Below are 15,389 nucleotides of genomic sequence, written 5' to 3'. Positions count from 1 at the left end.
AACCGTATGTTTGTTTCGTGTATTTTGTAAGGGAATTTCCTGATTAAAAACAGTTATGTATGTAAAAATATTTTTGAGCCGTTCTACCAGAAACACTGTAAGCATTTGTTTGAGTACAAAGTACAAAGTAACTCAGGAGTAAAGTCTAACAGAGAACAATGTTGTTCCACCGAGGCGAGAGCTGAGGCAGAGGTACCTGTGCTGCTTTGTTCGTCCTCCTGCCTGTCGGCCAGATTATGCAGAACCTACAAGGATGAGTCACTGGCCTTGACAGAGGATGTACTCTCCAAGTACTCTTTAAGAGCCTGTAAGTAGTCTCCCCCCATGAGACTATTTTAATCGGAAACCAGTTTAATAACACAGAAAACAAAACCAGATGATTCACATCTCTCTTTGTTGACTGAGCATTAATCTTTAATAACTTGGGAGAGTTTTCAGCGCTCCAAGTCAAACCAAACACGCAAAGTCATCGGGATCATGCTACCATCAAAATGCCTGGATTTTACTCAACCCTGATAGACAGATTATTTAATCAGGACTGTTTGCCTTTTTTTTTTTAAACAAACTTTAACAAAAGGTGCATTTTTGTTTTTATTTCTCCTGTTCGTAACACAAGACAGTAAGAAAAGAAGCAATAAAAGGAAAGAGCTTTTCTCCACCCATCGACCCAAAGGTTAGCTATAAATTGCATAGATTAAAACATTTGATGAAAATATTTAAAGTCGCATAATTAGTCCTGCTTTGTATAACATATGATATAAACACACTTGCATATATGAAATAACACATAATCTTACATCAACATTTGATAATATTTAGCTTCTAAACTTGTTTTACTCAGACAAAATGAATGTAATGCATATGAACATCTCTCAATAAGGCCCTAAAACAACAAACAGCATCTGCTGGATTTGAAAATAAAAGAGCCTGGAAATATGAATAACATAAGTTAGAATATGTAGTGTCATACATTCTCATGAAATACCAACCTACATATAAGGGGTATTATTTTTTTGTAATTATTCCCATCACCATCATCAAAGCAATAATTTCCTACAATGTTAATACAGTTGTTCTGGGTGAAAGTGGGAAAGGCTTAGTTGGAATATTCCCGGCCTTATTCCCATGACAGTCACCACAGACAGAATTAGCTGAAAACTGCCTTGCTCAAATAAACCCTACCAACTAAATGCCATACACATGCCCCTTAAATCAAAACAGTTTAACGCTGGAAAAAACCCAAAATGGATGTGAACGTTAAACAGACTTTAAAGAAGTTTAATAGGTTAGTAAACACATATTTGAGCCTCTGTGTCATGGCATACTTCCTAATCAGTTAAATGAAGTCTGGCTTTGTTTTTCATTGCTGTGCACTGACTTGGACTATAAAGACTGCAGCTGTCACTCAACCCTAAACTGCCGGGGTCAGGCGAAAGTTATATCAGTTGCAGACTGAGGTTCAAACGTGCAGGCGAGGTCTGACACCTGCTGGAGAAGATGACTACAGCATGAGTTCATGTTTGCCCAATCATGGAAGTAGCTAAGAGTTTTCTCTTGTTTTAAAGAATTCAGACAAAGGGAACTCAGTCTTTCTGTTACAGAAACATCATAAATAAAGCTAAATGGACGTCAGCAAGAAGCAGACCCTAAGAGAATGGCAGCTATTAGAAAGGCCACCCTTAAAAAGCTATGGTCACAAATCTTTTTTTTTTTTTTTTTTCTTTTTCTCATTTGTTATATCTGTGTGGCTACATACAATAATGTTAACATTTGTTTGAAATTTTGTTATATTTTCTATATTCTGAAAGTCATATAAAGTAAACATTACAGCTGGAATATGATGCTGCTCTGAGCCCCAAAACCCAACAATCAAATTTCTTTTTATTGGACAACACTGTTTCCATGAAGTCATTGGTTCCACAGCACACGCTGTCCACTATGTTTCAAACACAACATAAACAATAAAACACTATATTGTATGAATAATTATTTCCCGTGCTTAATTTAGCTAAAAACACACATTATACTGCATGCCACTGTATTTATAAGAACAAAGAGGTTTCGAGAAAGGTCATTCAAAGCAAAATTCTCAAAAAGCAGATCTTCTTGTCAAGAAGAAAGAAAAACCCTTTTAATTGGATCCTCAACTAATTGCATAATATCTACCATGGTGCTGTATGGTGAAGTGAAGCAGAAGAAGAAAGGAGAATGCTGCCTTTGTTGCCTTTTTGCTGGCTTTGGCTCTGACAGCACTTTGGAACCACTCTGCTGTGGATCCTGACAGTTTGTGGAAACTGGTTTTAGTTCTCTAATTTGGGTGTTATGTTGTACTGTACTCCTGTCCTCAAAACACACAAAGCCCGCAGTAAAACTATAACAGACAAGGCATGGAAATCAGTGGCCCAAATTTTGCATTCTGTCTGAAATGGCCTCTGATTTCCGTTCTATGTTCCACTTTAGGTCAGTCTGATCTGTCTCCACTCGTAGTACTGCTCTCGCTCACTCTGTGCTGTGTGTCTTTGCTTGATTGCAGGACTGGAGCCAGGTGCCGTTGGCCTGACTAGTCTTCACAGCTGCATCTTATCACATCAAGCCACCACAAATACCCAGCTCTGTCCCTACCACCTCACCAGATTGGATTCAAGACTTGCTACTTTCTCTGGCTTCAGCTCCTGTCCACTCCTCTTGTGGACTTCTTTGCTCCACTACATCTGGAATCCTACACTATCACCATCCCAGCAAACCCAGCAAAGCTACAACCTGAACTTTTCACCACCCCTTTCAAATAAAATATTCATTTACCTATAACCTGCCACCTATTGTCTGTCTCCTTTTCTATTAACCCTTTCTGTGTAATAGAGTCACAAATCAGGATAATGAACATGCAGCGCTCCTCAGTCTCTGCCCCAAGCCTATGATGCCTGCTTTCATCTTTTATGTAAAGTCTATAACATGGACCTAGTTTAAAAAAGAAAAACTCACTGAAGATGGAGTTTCGAAATCATTAGTTAATTATTGAGAGAGAGAAAAAGTCAACATTTCCCTGTTTGAAAACCTGTTTTTATCGTATTATCTTTGACTTTTGGAGAGAAGGAAGGACTCTCAGAACTTGTACCTTTGCCACTATTTCTTTGACTTTTTATGGTCTAAATACTTAAAAATTCACAACTAAATTGAAAATAAAATGGCCAAGTTGCAATTTGATATAGTACAATTAAGAGTGCATGATACAAACACCTTATGTATGTTAATCTTTGCACACAGAAACTATGTATCTTCTGCTACACACTACCATACTTTCACTGGACTGCACATTTGAAAATGGCTTAATTTGCTTAATTTCTCTACTTCCTTTTCAGTCGTGGAAGCTTGAAGCATATAAGCTCACTGGTTTTGGGTCACCACCCAAAGATTATTACAAACAGTATAAAAGGCTAAACATCTCCCTCCCCTCAGTGTCCCCCTGAAACCTGAACAGAATAATGAGCAGTAAACAAGGGGAGTAGCAGAGAGGCTGAAGGGGGAGAGGGGGGGGTCCAAATCAAGGGCTGACAAAAGAAGGGGGTGTCTCCACAAAGACTCAGTCAAGCTGCTTGAATCACATGGCCTGAGTTTTTTTCTTTAAACCAATGAGAAGTTTTGAAGCACAGCTTGTAGTCCATGTTTTAGATGCCAGTGGCAGCAACATGAGTGGATCCTCACAAGACAGAGCGCCGACGGCAGCCGGCCTCCACCTGAATGGAACTGCAGCTTTGGAACAGCACGATGAGAACATGAAGACAAACCTGTTTGGTATGTAAAATGCTTCTGTTTATTTTTTAATACTGTTATCATGCAGTTTAACAGTTTTTTTTTTCCCTTTGCTTTCTGCTACCCAGAGGTCAATGTGTTTAACCTTGTGATGATTACCGTGGCCTTTTGCATACTTGCCATCACTGGACTGTACTGCGTTACCATCTGCTACAACCGTTCCAGGTGAGGCTCAGATATTCCAAATGCTTTGACACTTTCCTTCACTGTGAATAGTTGTGCATGATCACATTAGCACTGATGGATGTTTATAAATATGTGCAACCCCTAGTTTAATGAAGGCGATAGTTGAATTAAATCATGACTATTGAGATTAAGCTGATATTTTAATAACAAAAATGAATCTTAAGAGTGACCAAGTTCGAGTGTAATGCAAAGTAAACATTACATGTCAGTGTAGTTCCTACTGCTTTGCTCAACAGGCAGTCAAAAAGAGCACAGTTATATGAGAGTGCAGTGAGCAGAGACGAGATGGAAGACCCCGTGGCAGTCAAAGCAGTGAAGAGATCGACGAGCTTCATCAACCCTCTCACCTTCTTCAGAAAAGCAGAAGCACCAAAGGACAACTCCAGGATCTATTACATCTACAGTAACCCACTGCCCATAGGAGTGAAGGAGGAAGAGGAGGGGGGAGGTAATAAAGCCAGTCAGGTACCAGAGGCACTACACGTGCTGTCACCGCCTCTGTCGTTTCAAGAGTATGCCAATGATCCCAAGAGTGGTGTCATCCTGGACCCTCCAATATTTTACATGCAGCTTTAGAGGTAGGGAAACAGTTCTAACAAGGTTAGCTAGAGGCTCTTGACTCAGTCTGAAGGGTTTGAAGTTTGACACCAACAGCAGTGTGTATGAAAACTTGTCACTATGTACAAGCTTTGAAGGGCACGCCATCAGTTTTACCACCTAGATTCAGTTTTCTGGGAGGATGCGCTCCTCGGAACTTGCAGATTTCCTTGGCTCCAGAAAAATCTGAAAAATGAATCCTGATAATGCCAGTGCAGGGCATTTACTTCATGAACACTCAAGATATGGGAATAGTTCTTTAGAAGCTGCCCCCCCACCCCACACACACAAACATAGTAAGCACATAAAAGTGTTTCTTGATTTTTCACTGGTCTTTAATAAAACTGCTGATGCAATGTGCTTTACAAAAGAAGCTGAGTGTGAGACACGGAGAAAGATGGGAAAATACAAACGATTATCACTGCAGAGCAATCAACAGTACTCCTGGGCAAAATGATTGGTTTGCACAAGAGTTGGTCCTCAGATGATTGGCTGGGTCTCTCTGATCAGCCACTCTAATGCCTCCTTCCTGCCTTGCCTCTCCAACTCTGCTCCAACCACCTCCCGGCACTTCCTGTGATACTCATTCACCCAGTCTCGCTGCAGGACAAAGATGAGTCAAGAGTCAAACTACATAGACTGTATAAGCAGTGCATAATATAATACACAATTTCAATAACAATTGTAATATCAAGCCTCTGTTAGCTGAGATTGTTCATTTTCTAAAAAGTCTGATTACACTGGATGTGTTGTATTTGAAGTGTTGATCACATTAATAATAAATATTTCAGATGAGTGATCGATTTCATGGAGGCAATTTTTTTCCTGAGTAATAAAACCTTACCTCCTTCTGAGTAAGAAGCTCTTTATTCATCATTTTCACTTGGATAGGAACCAGAGTGAGAGGCTCAAAGGTCAGACTACCCCTATTTCTGTAGTTGTACTGTGCACACAGACAGAAAAACAAAAACACAATCATTTCTGCTGTAAAACACTGCCAATAAAGGACATCTTAATGCTTATACTGGCTTTTAGACATGTAGAGCATGTGTAAAAATATTCTTCAAGCAATGTTTGACCTACTGTATTTTTTCTGACTTGTTTTAATACCTACTTTGGGCTTAGCTGGTACAACAAGGACCACATTTTCAAGACGAATGCCAAAAGATCCATCTTCATAGTATCCAGGTTCTACAAGAGAAAAAAAAACCCCAAAATAACCGAACAGCCAGCTGGACCTTAATAGACCTGTATTTTTATATTTTTGAAGATTAAGATTTTTTTAATCTCTGGAAAGAGTACATGCTCCTCCTTTTAGCTTTTCACTTATTCATTTTCAGAGGAGCTTCTTGCAATGATTGCTAATGTAGTATTTTATGGCTACATTATATTAAAAAGGGAAATGCAATAGAAGCCAACTAATTATGTACCATTGCTGCATTTTTATCAGCTCTTTCCTGAAATTGTTAGCTAGGGGATCTGTGAGTAATTGGACATTTATTAATAGAAAAATTGCTCTCTTAACACTGTAAAAACACCAGATTGTTCACTTTATGATCCATCACATACAGTAGATTCAATATTTCTCATCACATACCATCACTGACAATCATGCCAGCCTCCAGAGGTTCATCGGCAAAGGTTTTGTAGCTGATGCCGCAAGGCCCCTCGTGGACGTTTAGGAAGCAGCCCACCCCGTGACCCGTACCATGGAGGTAGTCCAGCCCAGACTCCCACAGGGCTGCACGAGCAAATGAATCTAAGAGGTGGCCTGGTTTAAAAAAATAAATAAATAAAATAAAATCACTGATTTTTTTTCCACATTTCAACTAAAAAAAAAAAAAAATTAAAACATTTATAAGTTATTTTGTTGAGGTTTGAAGGTTTTTGAAATGCTTATCCCTCACTTGCAAGAATTAAAGATAACACTGGTGTATTAAATACAGAATTATCTTTATGACAGAACTGAGGGCGGCACCTTTTGTTCCATTGGGGAAAACGGCAGCGCTGACAGCTATGTGTCCCTTCAGTACGTAGGTAAAGCATTCCTGGAGGAGAAGGACATTAATTACATTTTTATGACAAATGGTATAAATTTAGTTACTGTAAATTAAACAGTACAGAGTCAGTCGAAGCATAATTCAAATAGTTTGTCAATTAAACCAGTGAGCAAATACACAAATGTACCTTCTCAAAAGCAGATGGTGTCCCAAAGTGCATGGTGCGTGTGACATCTGTGGTTCCATCGCTGCAAAAGGCAGAATGTTAGATGTATATAAAGCACCTAAAACATCAACTGTTCCTATGTTGTTTGTATTAACAGATGCAGAGGTGATGATTGTCTGAATAAATCACACCCATACGTGGCATAACTGGTTAGCCTAAATGCAACTGATCTGATTTAAAAATCATCTTATTTACACATATTGAGCTCCAGAGTCGATGAGATAAACTTCATTTACGGTGAGCGTTCTGTTGGTTTCAGGCAGCGGTCTACAAGAAAAAGCAAAAAAAAAGTCACACATTAAGGCAACATTAACTACTACGAATTAACAAAATCGCACAAATGAGCATTTCATTTGCTAACTGACCTGTAATGTATGATTGCTCCATGTGGACCAACGCTGGAGATTGTGGGGAAACTGAGACCAGCAAAATCTTTCTGTTGACTGAAAAAGTCCAACATACAGTAAGCACTGGGATCTTATAGTTAAGTGGTAACTGGTGTTTGAGACCATCAGGTCCACAGTTATACAGCAAATAGCTACATTTTAACTGCCACAGTAACTGGTTTATGAAAACCTCTCAACCTACATAACTGCGTCCCAGCGCTTCCTGCTAATAACTTTGTGTTAACGGTTAAAATATGAAACATTGTTTGCCTTGTTGACACTGTTTTTGCTTACTAAATAAATGCAAATGTGTTGTGTATTCATTTGATGTCTTCTACAATGCAGAAAGTAGGTTTTTTTAATGATGTAGGACACTTTGTCACTTTTTTCCCAGAGAGATAAAAATTCTCCAAAAGTTTAAGCAGATTAATATCATAATTTCACTACTTTGTTTACCTCCCATCTCCAGTAGGAGTCTGTTAACTCCAGTCTATCTTCTACACACTTTCACTCTGTTCCCAAGTTCACATGGATGGCTTCAAACCAAAAAGCCTCAAGCCTGAGTGGATTATAAAATCCTACAACACCAACTCTGCAGTCTTACTAACAACATTCAGTGAAGGTGCACCTGTTTTGTGTCCTACATAAATGAATTTATGAATGTGACCCCCCCCCCACAGCTGTCTCAGTAATAATCCAAATGAAACACTTCTTGTTCTACACCTCAAATTTTCTACATGTTTTCACATGAATTTTGTTGTTTTAAAAACTGGCTTTATAATGTAAGCCAGTTTTATGATAATTGTAGCATTATGTATTATAATTATAATTTATTTTATCATAAACTCCAATATTAAGGAGCAAGAATGAAGAAAAGAATGAAGTTTCTGTTTCCACTGGAGAAACTGGACGGCATTCCAAAGTTTGCTGATCTGTTTCTACCATTTAATTACAGAAACCTTTCAGCTGCACACTTGAGTGGGAGGGTGTAGATAAGAACTGGCCCGGCATCTTTTAAAGATGTTCTTTCCGTGAAGGAAGACATTAATTTAAATTAATTTTGAGCTTGGAACCCAAAGCAGAAAAAGAAACAAGGAAAAACAAATGTCGTTTTTAAAAACACACCTACGCAATTCTTCTGCTTTATCAGCAGCAGATATCTCAGTCACGTTGCCTTTAGGAATCTGGGAAACAACAAAACAGCAACTCTCGGAAATTCAACAAGGAAACAGCAAAGATAATCTTACAACTCAAGTGATTTATGTGATAAACCTCATCCGACTGCAATATTTACTCAAATCCCAGAGTAGTGAGGCGTATAGATGAGAATAAGATTAAAAAAAAAAAACTTCTCTTTCAAGCCCATATGATATTCTTTGATCACAGAGTGGAGAATCTATTCTGTGTTTGGCCTCAGAAAAACAATGAAAATACCTCCTTTTCCAACCAAGTGAAGAGTTCACAAAGGGCAACGGCATCCTTGATCTGTTGGTAAAAGGGCAGAAGAAGCACAATGCTAATTTTATGAGGGACATCAACTGGTTTATAAAAATATTACAGCCACAATAATATGTCATACACTACATATTTCAAGGTTCAACTGTTCTTACATGGGCCATTTTCATGCCTTGAATCTCAGTGGCATTTTTCACAGCTTTGGCGAGGCAGAGTGGAGTGTAGGGAATTGGAGTTCTGTGAGCCTGAAACAAGTCAGGAGAAAACATTACACTGTAAAAAAGATGCCAAACTTTTACCATGTTTTAAATATATTTACACTACATTAGAAATATTTAATCTATTTTGACATATGATTAGAAAAATTAATTGCAGTTAATCATTTTCATAGTCAGTTGAACCTGCATGTCCAACACATCTCCACTGCTCTAGTCCAGTGGAGGCGTGCTTTACACTGCTCCATCCAACACTTTGCATTGCACTTGGTGATGTAAGGCTTGGATGCAGCTGCTCAGCCATTCTACGAAGCTCTCTACACACTGTTCTTGAGCTAATCTGAAGGCCACATGAAGGCTGGAGGTCTGTAACGACTGACTGCACACTATACGCCTCAGCATCCACTGACCCTGCTCCAACTCAGCCACACAGTGGTCTATGTGGCTGAGTTGGTGTCGTTCCCAATCATTTCCACTTTATTATAATACCACTAACCACATACTGTGGAATATTTAGTAGCGAGAAAATTTCATGACTGGACTGTTGCACAGGTCACGTCACGGTACCACGCTGGAATTCACGGAGATCCTGAGAGCGACCCATTCTTTCACAAACGTTTGTAGAAGCAGTCTGCATGCCTAGGTGCTTGGTTTCATACATCTGTCACCACGAAAGTGATTGGAACAGCTCATTGCAATTATTTGAAGGGGTGAGTGAATACTTTTGACAATGTAGTGCACGTATAACTATTGAGTTACAAATCACTGAGCCATGCTATCATCCACTGGTATTTCAAAGCAGATACTACTTCTTCATGCCTGTGTAAAGGGATACGGTCTGGATAAAATCCAGCTTGTTTTTTTTTTTTTTTTCTTTTCATGTTCTTTTGTAGAAGCAAACAGCTTTAAGCCTCTAAGCACAAACTATTTCTAGGTAGTCATGTTCTCTCACCTTAGGGATGACCTGTGTGAGAGCACAACTGGCCTTGTCACAAATCCACACTTTGTCCTTGGGGCCAAGTGCAGCGCAGATGGCCTGGAGCTCAGTGTAGATTGACTCATATGGAAACGTCTGGATGCTCAGCTCGGGCTTGCTGGGGGAGTCCAGCTGCAGATGCTCTCTCACTGCAGGGTCAGAAAGACGCTTGAGGTCGACAAAAAACCTGCAGAGAGGAAAGTGTTTTTGAGTGAAAACGTTAAATGAGTTAACACAGGAGCAAACCCTGTCCCTCTGGTTTTGGTGGTTTTAATCTACTGGATGTGCTTCCAACCAGGTACTACCTGGCATACAATTATTTTTTATATGCCCTAAATTACATTGTAAATGCAATATAGTTCCTTGCACCAAATAGGATGAAAATGCATATAAACTTAGTTTAGATTTAAAAATTTGTCAAAAGTACACACGGATAGATTATGTTACGCAGACTTGACATATTTTGACATCACCAAAATTGTACTAAGCACTATTTAAATTTTTACTGTAAAGTCATACTTCACAATTACTACATCCATTAAGGGCTTGATGCCAGTATATTGCTGCATCATACTGTTGGCCATCACCTTATTGTATTCACTCCCACAATGGTATATGCAAAGAAAACTGGGTTGTACTCGATGTCTGCACCACGAAGGTTGAAAAGCCCTGAGAAAACAAAACAGTAAAATGATGGAAAAACATTCTGAAACAAAAGGGGAAAAAAAAACCCACAATGAAGTTGTGTTTATTCATAGAATGAATCACACTGTTCACATTACATAACATTGTTGCACACATCACACTGTCTCACGTAATAACTGGGTGGTTATGTTTGAGCCTGTACTTGTAACTTTACTAAGCCAGTGTAAATCACATGCCTGGTCCTATACACAGTGACGGGCTAAATGAACTGTACTGAGAAGCAGGATACTATCTGCATTTCTGAAAAATTAACCGTACATGCAATTTCATCCAGTGCTGTTGCAACAAACCAGGTGATCTTCCTCTCTGACATCTTGGCTCGCAGCGCTGTGATCTTGTCTTGCCAGGAAACACCTGCACACAGGCAGAATTAGCACAGGATGACACGAGTTTCTTTCATCAAATGTATGCACATCTAGTTACTAAAACTGGAAACTGTCTACAAATATTAGAAAGGTACAGTTATTAGGATTAAACATTAGCCAGATTATGGGCACTAGTATTGGTTGCAGTATTTTCTGTACAGTAAAATAAATAATTGAGTGTAGGAATAAAAAAAAGTTGTCAAAGTGCAGGTGGGATCGCTAAAAATATTACACAAAACTTTTTAATATTTTTCACAAACCTGTTAGGTACTATAAAAAGACTGTGTATGCAAAATGGTCTTAATGCAGTACGGCACTGACCAGTGTACTCTAACCCAAGGTTGCGGAGTTGTGTGCTGGGTCTTTCTGGTCGGTCGGTCCAGACGGCATCAATAAGGTTATCCTGCACCGCTACCAATGAGTGGCCAGCACTGGACAGAGCCTTGGACATGTTCTTCCATTGGTCTGAAACAACATGCATTTCTTAAGATGCACAAATACTAAATAGAAAGTACAGCATTAGTTTAAGGAGGCAACAGTGTCAAACTCTACCGTAATCCCAGCACATCAGCTGATCTGAATGCCAACCAACATCTGCTGATGGTTCAGCTGCTACCATCCTACACATCCAACTAATCTCATACAGGTTTTAGCCTGCTTACAGTTGTGCATCTGCAAGCTGCTTGGCAACCCTCCTCCACCCTAACTTGTCCCTTCATTCTGTGTTTGACAGTGTCTTATCTGTTGTCACTGATGCCTCCTCTTTTCTGGGGGCTTGATAGAGCAGGGAGGTTCCAGAACAGAGCCATATTGCCAAAATAAATTAATGGAAACTGTATTCTTTTAACTATACTGGTCCTAACTGAACTTTATTTTATTAGCAAAAAAAAAAAAAAAAGTGATGTGGGATTTGTGGGTATGAAGTAGAGGTGCTGCAGGAGACCACTACACTACAACACAGCATAAGTGTATTTATTTGAGATCTTTTTGTGAAACGTGAGCTCAGCTCTAAACAGACAAGACAGAAATGTACAAATGACACTAGTTCTATAGTTCTTATTTATCCATCTTTGTCTGACAGTTTGTAGAAATTGTAATATTTTCATTAACCTTAGTGACTGCGGTATGATGAGTGGTATTCCCAGTAAAGCTTGCAATGCTAATTCACCAAACTAACATGAAAATGGTACTGTAGCCTACCAGCAGCAATGATCCAAGGATCTACTCCCACTTTTGAATTCTCTGGAAGGACACTGATCAGCCAGTCTTCCTGTGAGGGTGTCTCCTTCAGTCCTATATATTATTATTAAAATCAGTTTATGACACCTTCAAGACATACAAAGGTATGCTAAACATGACTCATACCACTGTGGAACATGGAGTACTAAAATATATGTATACAAATAGTATCTAAACTCAAGTTTGGAACATTTTTTCCAGTCTTAAATTAGATCAGAACACTGTGACTTATTGTCTAGCTGTGATTCAAGGCTTTTTATTCACTGACAGCTCTACGCGTCTGTGTTGTGTCTGTACAGCGACTTCATTAAAGAATCTGAAACTTTAAAAACATATGTTGTTAACTATAATTTCTAAAATGAAAAACAAAAACAATCACCTGTCAATGTTTATGGTTTAGGTAACATTATTTTCATCACTGAACCACCAAAGTGGACATTACCCATCTTCATGAGGGTCCAGTTGTTGTCCATCTGCTGGGTGGCCTGCAGAAAATATCGGCCATCAGTCCACATTGCAGCATGTTGCTCTGTGACAATGGCTGTACCTGAACGTCAAAGTATACAAAAAAAAAATTGGCTCAACACTTCCCGTTGGCTGCTTGGTTTTGTTTGCACACTAAACATATTCATATTCTGAGAAGGAACATATAAAGTTTATACATCTGAAGTTACAGCAGTGAACAAGCAGCCTCATTCCATGGTTATATTAGTTTACATATTGTATTACATAAAAATTACCTTCCCCTATTAAAGCTGCATAGCCTTTAATGTGAAAGAAAAATACTTTTGTTCACTGTAGTGAATAATATGCAAATGAGACGAGGTGCACTGGAATGTTTTTCCTGGTTTACCTTTAACAGACCAGCATAACAAGTTTAGGTATCAAATGTCCCTGAGTTTTTGACAATGAAAATATTTGATTATACTTGCATGTGCATCAGAAGTCACACACAAGTAATGCAAACCTGCAGAGCCGTTGAATCCACAGATGAATTCCCGTCTGCAGTCACACGGTGCGATGTATTCACTCTGAAAGTCAGAGGGACAGAAAGAGAGGGTGAGATAAGCTTCATTAACAATCAGTGTGAAGTGGCCATCCACCCATCAAGCATTTTAATTGCCACCATCGTTGCATGTCTTGTGATTAAGCAGAAAAGGCCAGATTAGGGAAGTGTAATGGGCAAAGGGCTACAATCAGTTTCAAAGGTCAGAGAAGACAATGAGAATTTAGAGAGGTGACACAAATAAGAAGATCAGTGAGATTTTCCATGTGTCTTAGTTTATGTTAAGGGTTCATGTTGACTTACCTGATGTGCATCTCCAGATGGGATTATATAAGCCTGTATAGGCTCAGAGAAGTATTTACAATTCTTCATTGCCTGCCGAAGCTGCCTGAGCAGCTCTCCTGTGATCTTTGGAGACATGGTGTTGTCTGAATAGAAAAGGTATGATATATATTTCAAAAGAGGAGACATGATTCAAAGCGGTCAAGAGGAAACATTTAAATTTTAAAAAGCAAATTAAGGGTTATCATATTTTAAAGTTCTACCTGCACATAACCCTTACACTGGTATGCTTGAATTTATTTTCTTATGTGCTGTGACAGACAAACAGCAACCGAACACCAAGGTTTTTTAATGAAAACATACATAATTTTAAAAAAAAAATCATCTCGAAATGTGTTATAAGATACATATACAACTACAGAACTTAAATCTGATTTGCCTGAGTTTCTCATCATAGTTGAAAGTGTAGCAGGACTCTCTCTGAAGTCCAGAGGACTCTATCTAAAGTCCAGAAACACTGATATCACATTATTAAAAACTGAAGTCAGGTATGCCATGACACTAGAATTTCAAAACACAGATCTGGTTCTTTACAGATTACCTGACTTTTCGGAAGGCATGTTGAACTCAGATGACTGAAGCTGAACAGAGACTGACTATAGCCTACCAGACTATTTACGTGGAGCTCAAAGTCACAGGCCACACCTGGACCTTTAATTTGCTGCAATATACTGATTATGCAACTGTCACAGAAATCAGGGTTAAATATTAAAAGAATAAATTGGCTGGGTTTGGTCATCACTGGCGTGACCTTTCTCACTCTAATAATCCCGTAAAAGCGAAGCCAGGAGACAATTCTATAGCAGTGGGTACGTCCACAAACCGACCAATCATGTTACAGTATTCTACATCGATGAGGTCTCCTATTGGCTAGAAGCTCCGCATGCGATTGTTGTTTACAAGTTGACATAAAATGAATCCGCTGCATTCAGTATATAAACCCCTAGCCAGTGAATTTGCCACCATATAATCTAATTATTGTATCTGATATTGTGTAAAAAAAAAAAAAAAAAAAAAAAGTTAAAAAAAAACACACACACACACACACACATTGTCTGTGGCCGATGTTTCTTTCTACTGAGGCATCACTTTTCTGAACAGCCCAACCATAACACAAAAACTAATTCATTCAGGGTGTCGCCGTTGAACTCAGCAGTGGGTGTGGTAGCACACCAGTGGGATTAGTAAAATTGCTAGCTAATTACCCAGCTTTATAGTTCAAAGGAAGCGCTCTTCTTGCAGCTTTGACAAGAGACAATACACGGACGCAGGCGTGGGCTGACTGGCCGTTTTCCTCATTTTGAAAACAGTCCACAGCCACCAGTACTCGATCTGAACCGCCTTAAAACAAAACGTTAGCATTTCAGTCCGCCGCTACCAAATATAAAATGAGAAAGTACTCCGCCATGCAGCCAGTGAAATGCTGAATACACACCCGGTGGTTTCGCCTTGAAAATGTGACACTTCGGTTTAAAATCGAAGCGCTCTTTTTACCAGCTTGGACCTTGTGTTAATTTACAAAACAGGAGGCTGCCATTTCGTTGTTGACGTTTGAGACCACGTGACTGCAGTTTCTTCCAGTAGACGCAGAGGGATCCAGACTCGCCTCTTCCTCTGTGAATAATTCATGTGCCGTCTACACAGCAAATGCAACACATAAACGAAATATCGTTTCATTGATGTTTAAGACTGAGTCTGCTTGACTGAGTCTATCAGCAGACTCATTACAATACTCTGAGAATGAGAAAAATGGAAAGAAAAAAAAACTGGATCAAAACAAGTTTAAGGCTGAAATGAAAACATCACTAACAAAAAAATCCAACTAAATGCTGTATCAACATTTAAATTAGCCTACATCTAATACATAATTAACTAATTTCA

At 38.9% G+C, this 15,389-nt stretch overlaps 1 protein-coding gene across 2 annotated transcripts; it reads right to left on the bottom strand.

Moving 5' to 3' along the window:
- Positions 1-5,049: 5,049 nt before the first annotated feature.
- Positions 5,050-15,079, bottom strand: xpnpep1 (X-prolyl aminopeptidase (aminopeptidase P) 1, soluble). Of its 2 annotated transcripts, none has more exons than XM_030739169.1 (20): positions 14,944-15,079; positions 13,470-13,594; positions 13,128-13,191; positions 12,603-12,707; positions 12,122-12,214; positions 11,243-11,386; positions 10,815-10,910; positions 10,439-10,520; positions 9,828-10,038; positions 8,816-8,905; positions 8,640-8,690; positions 8,331-8,389; positions 7,185-7,262; positions 7,015-7,086; positions 6,781-6,841; positions 6,572-6,641; positions 6,191-6,364; positions 5,708-5,784; positions 5,438-5,536; positions 5,050-5,193 (listed from the first exon to the last, which is right to left on the bottom strand). In XM_030739169.1, the coding sequence occupies exons 2-20, from the start codon at positions 13,584-13,586 to the stop codon at positions 5,074-5,076; spliced, it is 1,863 nt and encodes a 620-aa protein (XP_030595029.1). In that variant the 5' UTR covers positions 13,587-13,594; positions 14,944-15,079; the 3' UTR covers positions 5,050-5,073. The 2 variants fall into 2 exon arrangements, with proteins under 2 accessions (XP_030595029.1, XP_030595038.1); XM_030739178.1 differs by lacking the exon at positions 14,944-15,079 and adding an exon at positions 14,714-14,862.
- Positions 15,080-15,389: the final 310 nt, after the last annotated feature.

This window comes from Archocentrus centrarchus, chromosome 1, assembly GCF_007364275.1.
Source record: "Archocentrus centrarchus isolate MPI-CPG fArcCen1 chromosome 1, fArcCen1, whole genome shotgun sequence".
Classification (NCBI taxonomy): domain Eukaryota; kingdom Metazoa; phylum Chordata; class Actinopteri; order Cichliformes; family Cichlidae; genus Archocentrus; species Archocentrus centrarchus.
This window is presented reverse-complemented; position numbering and strand designations above follow the sequence as displayed.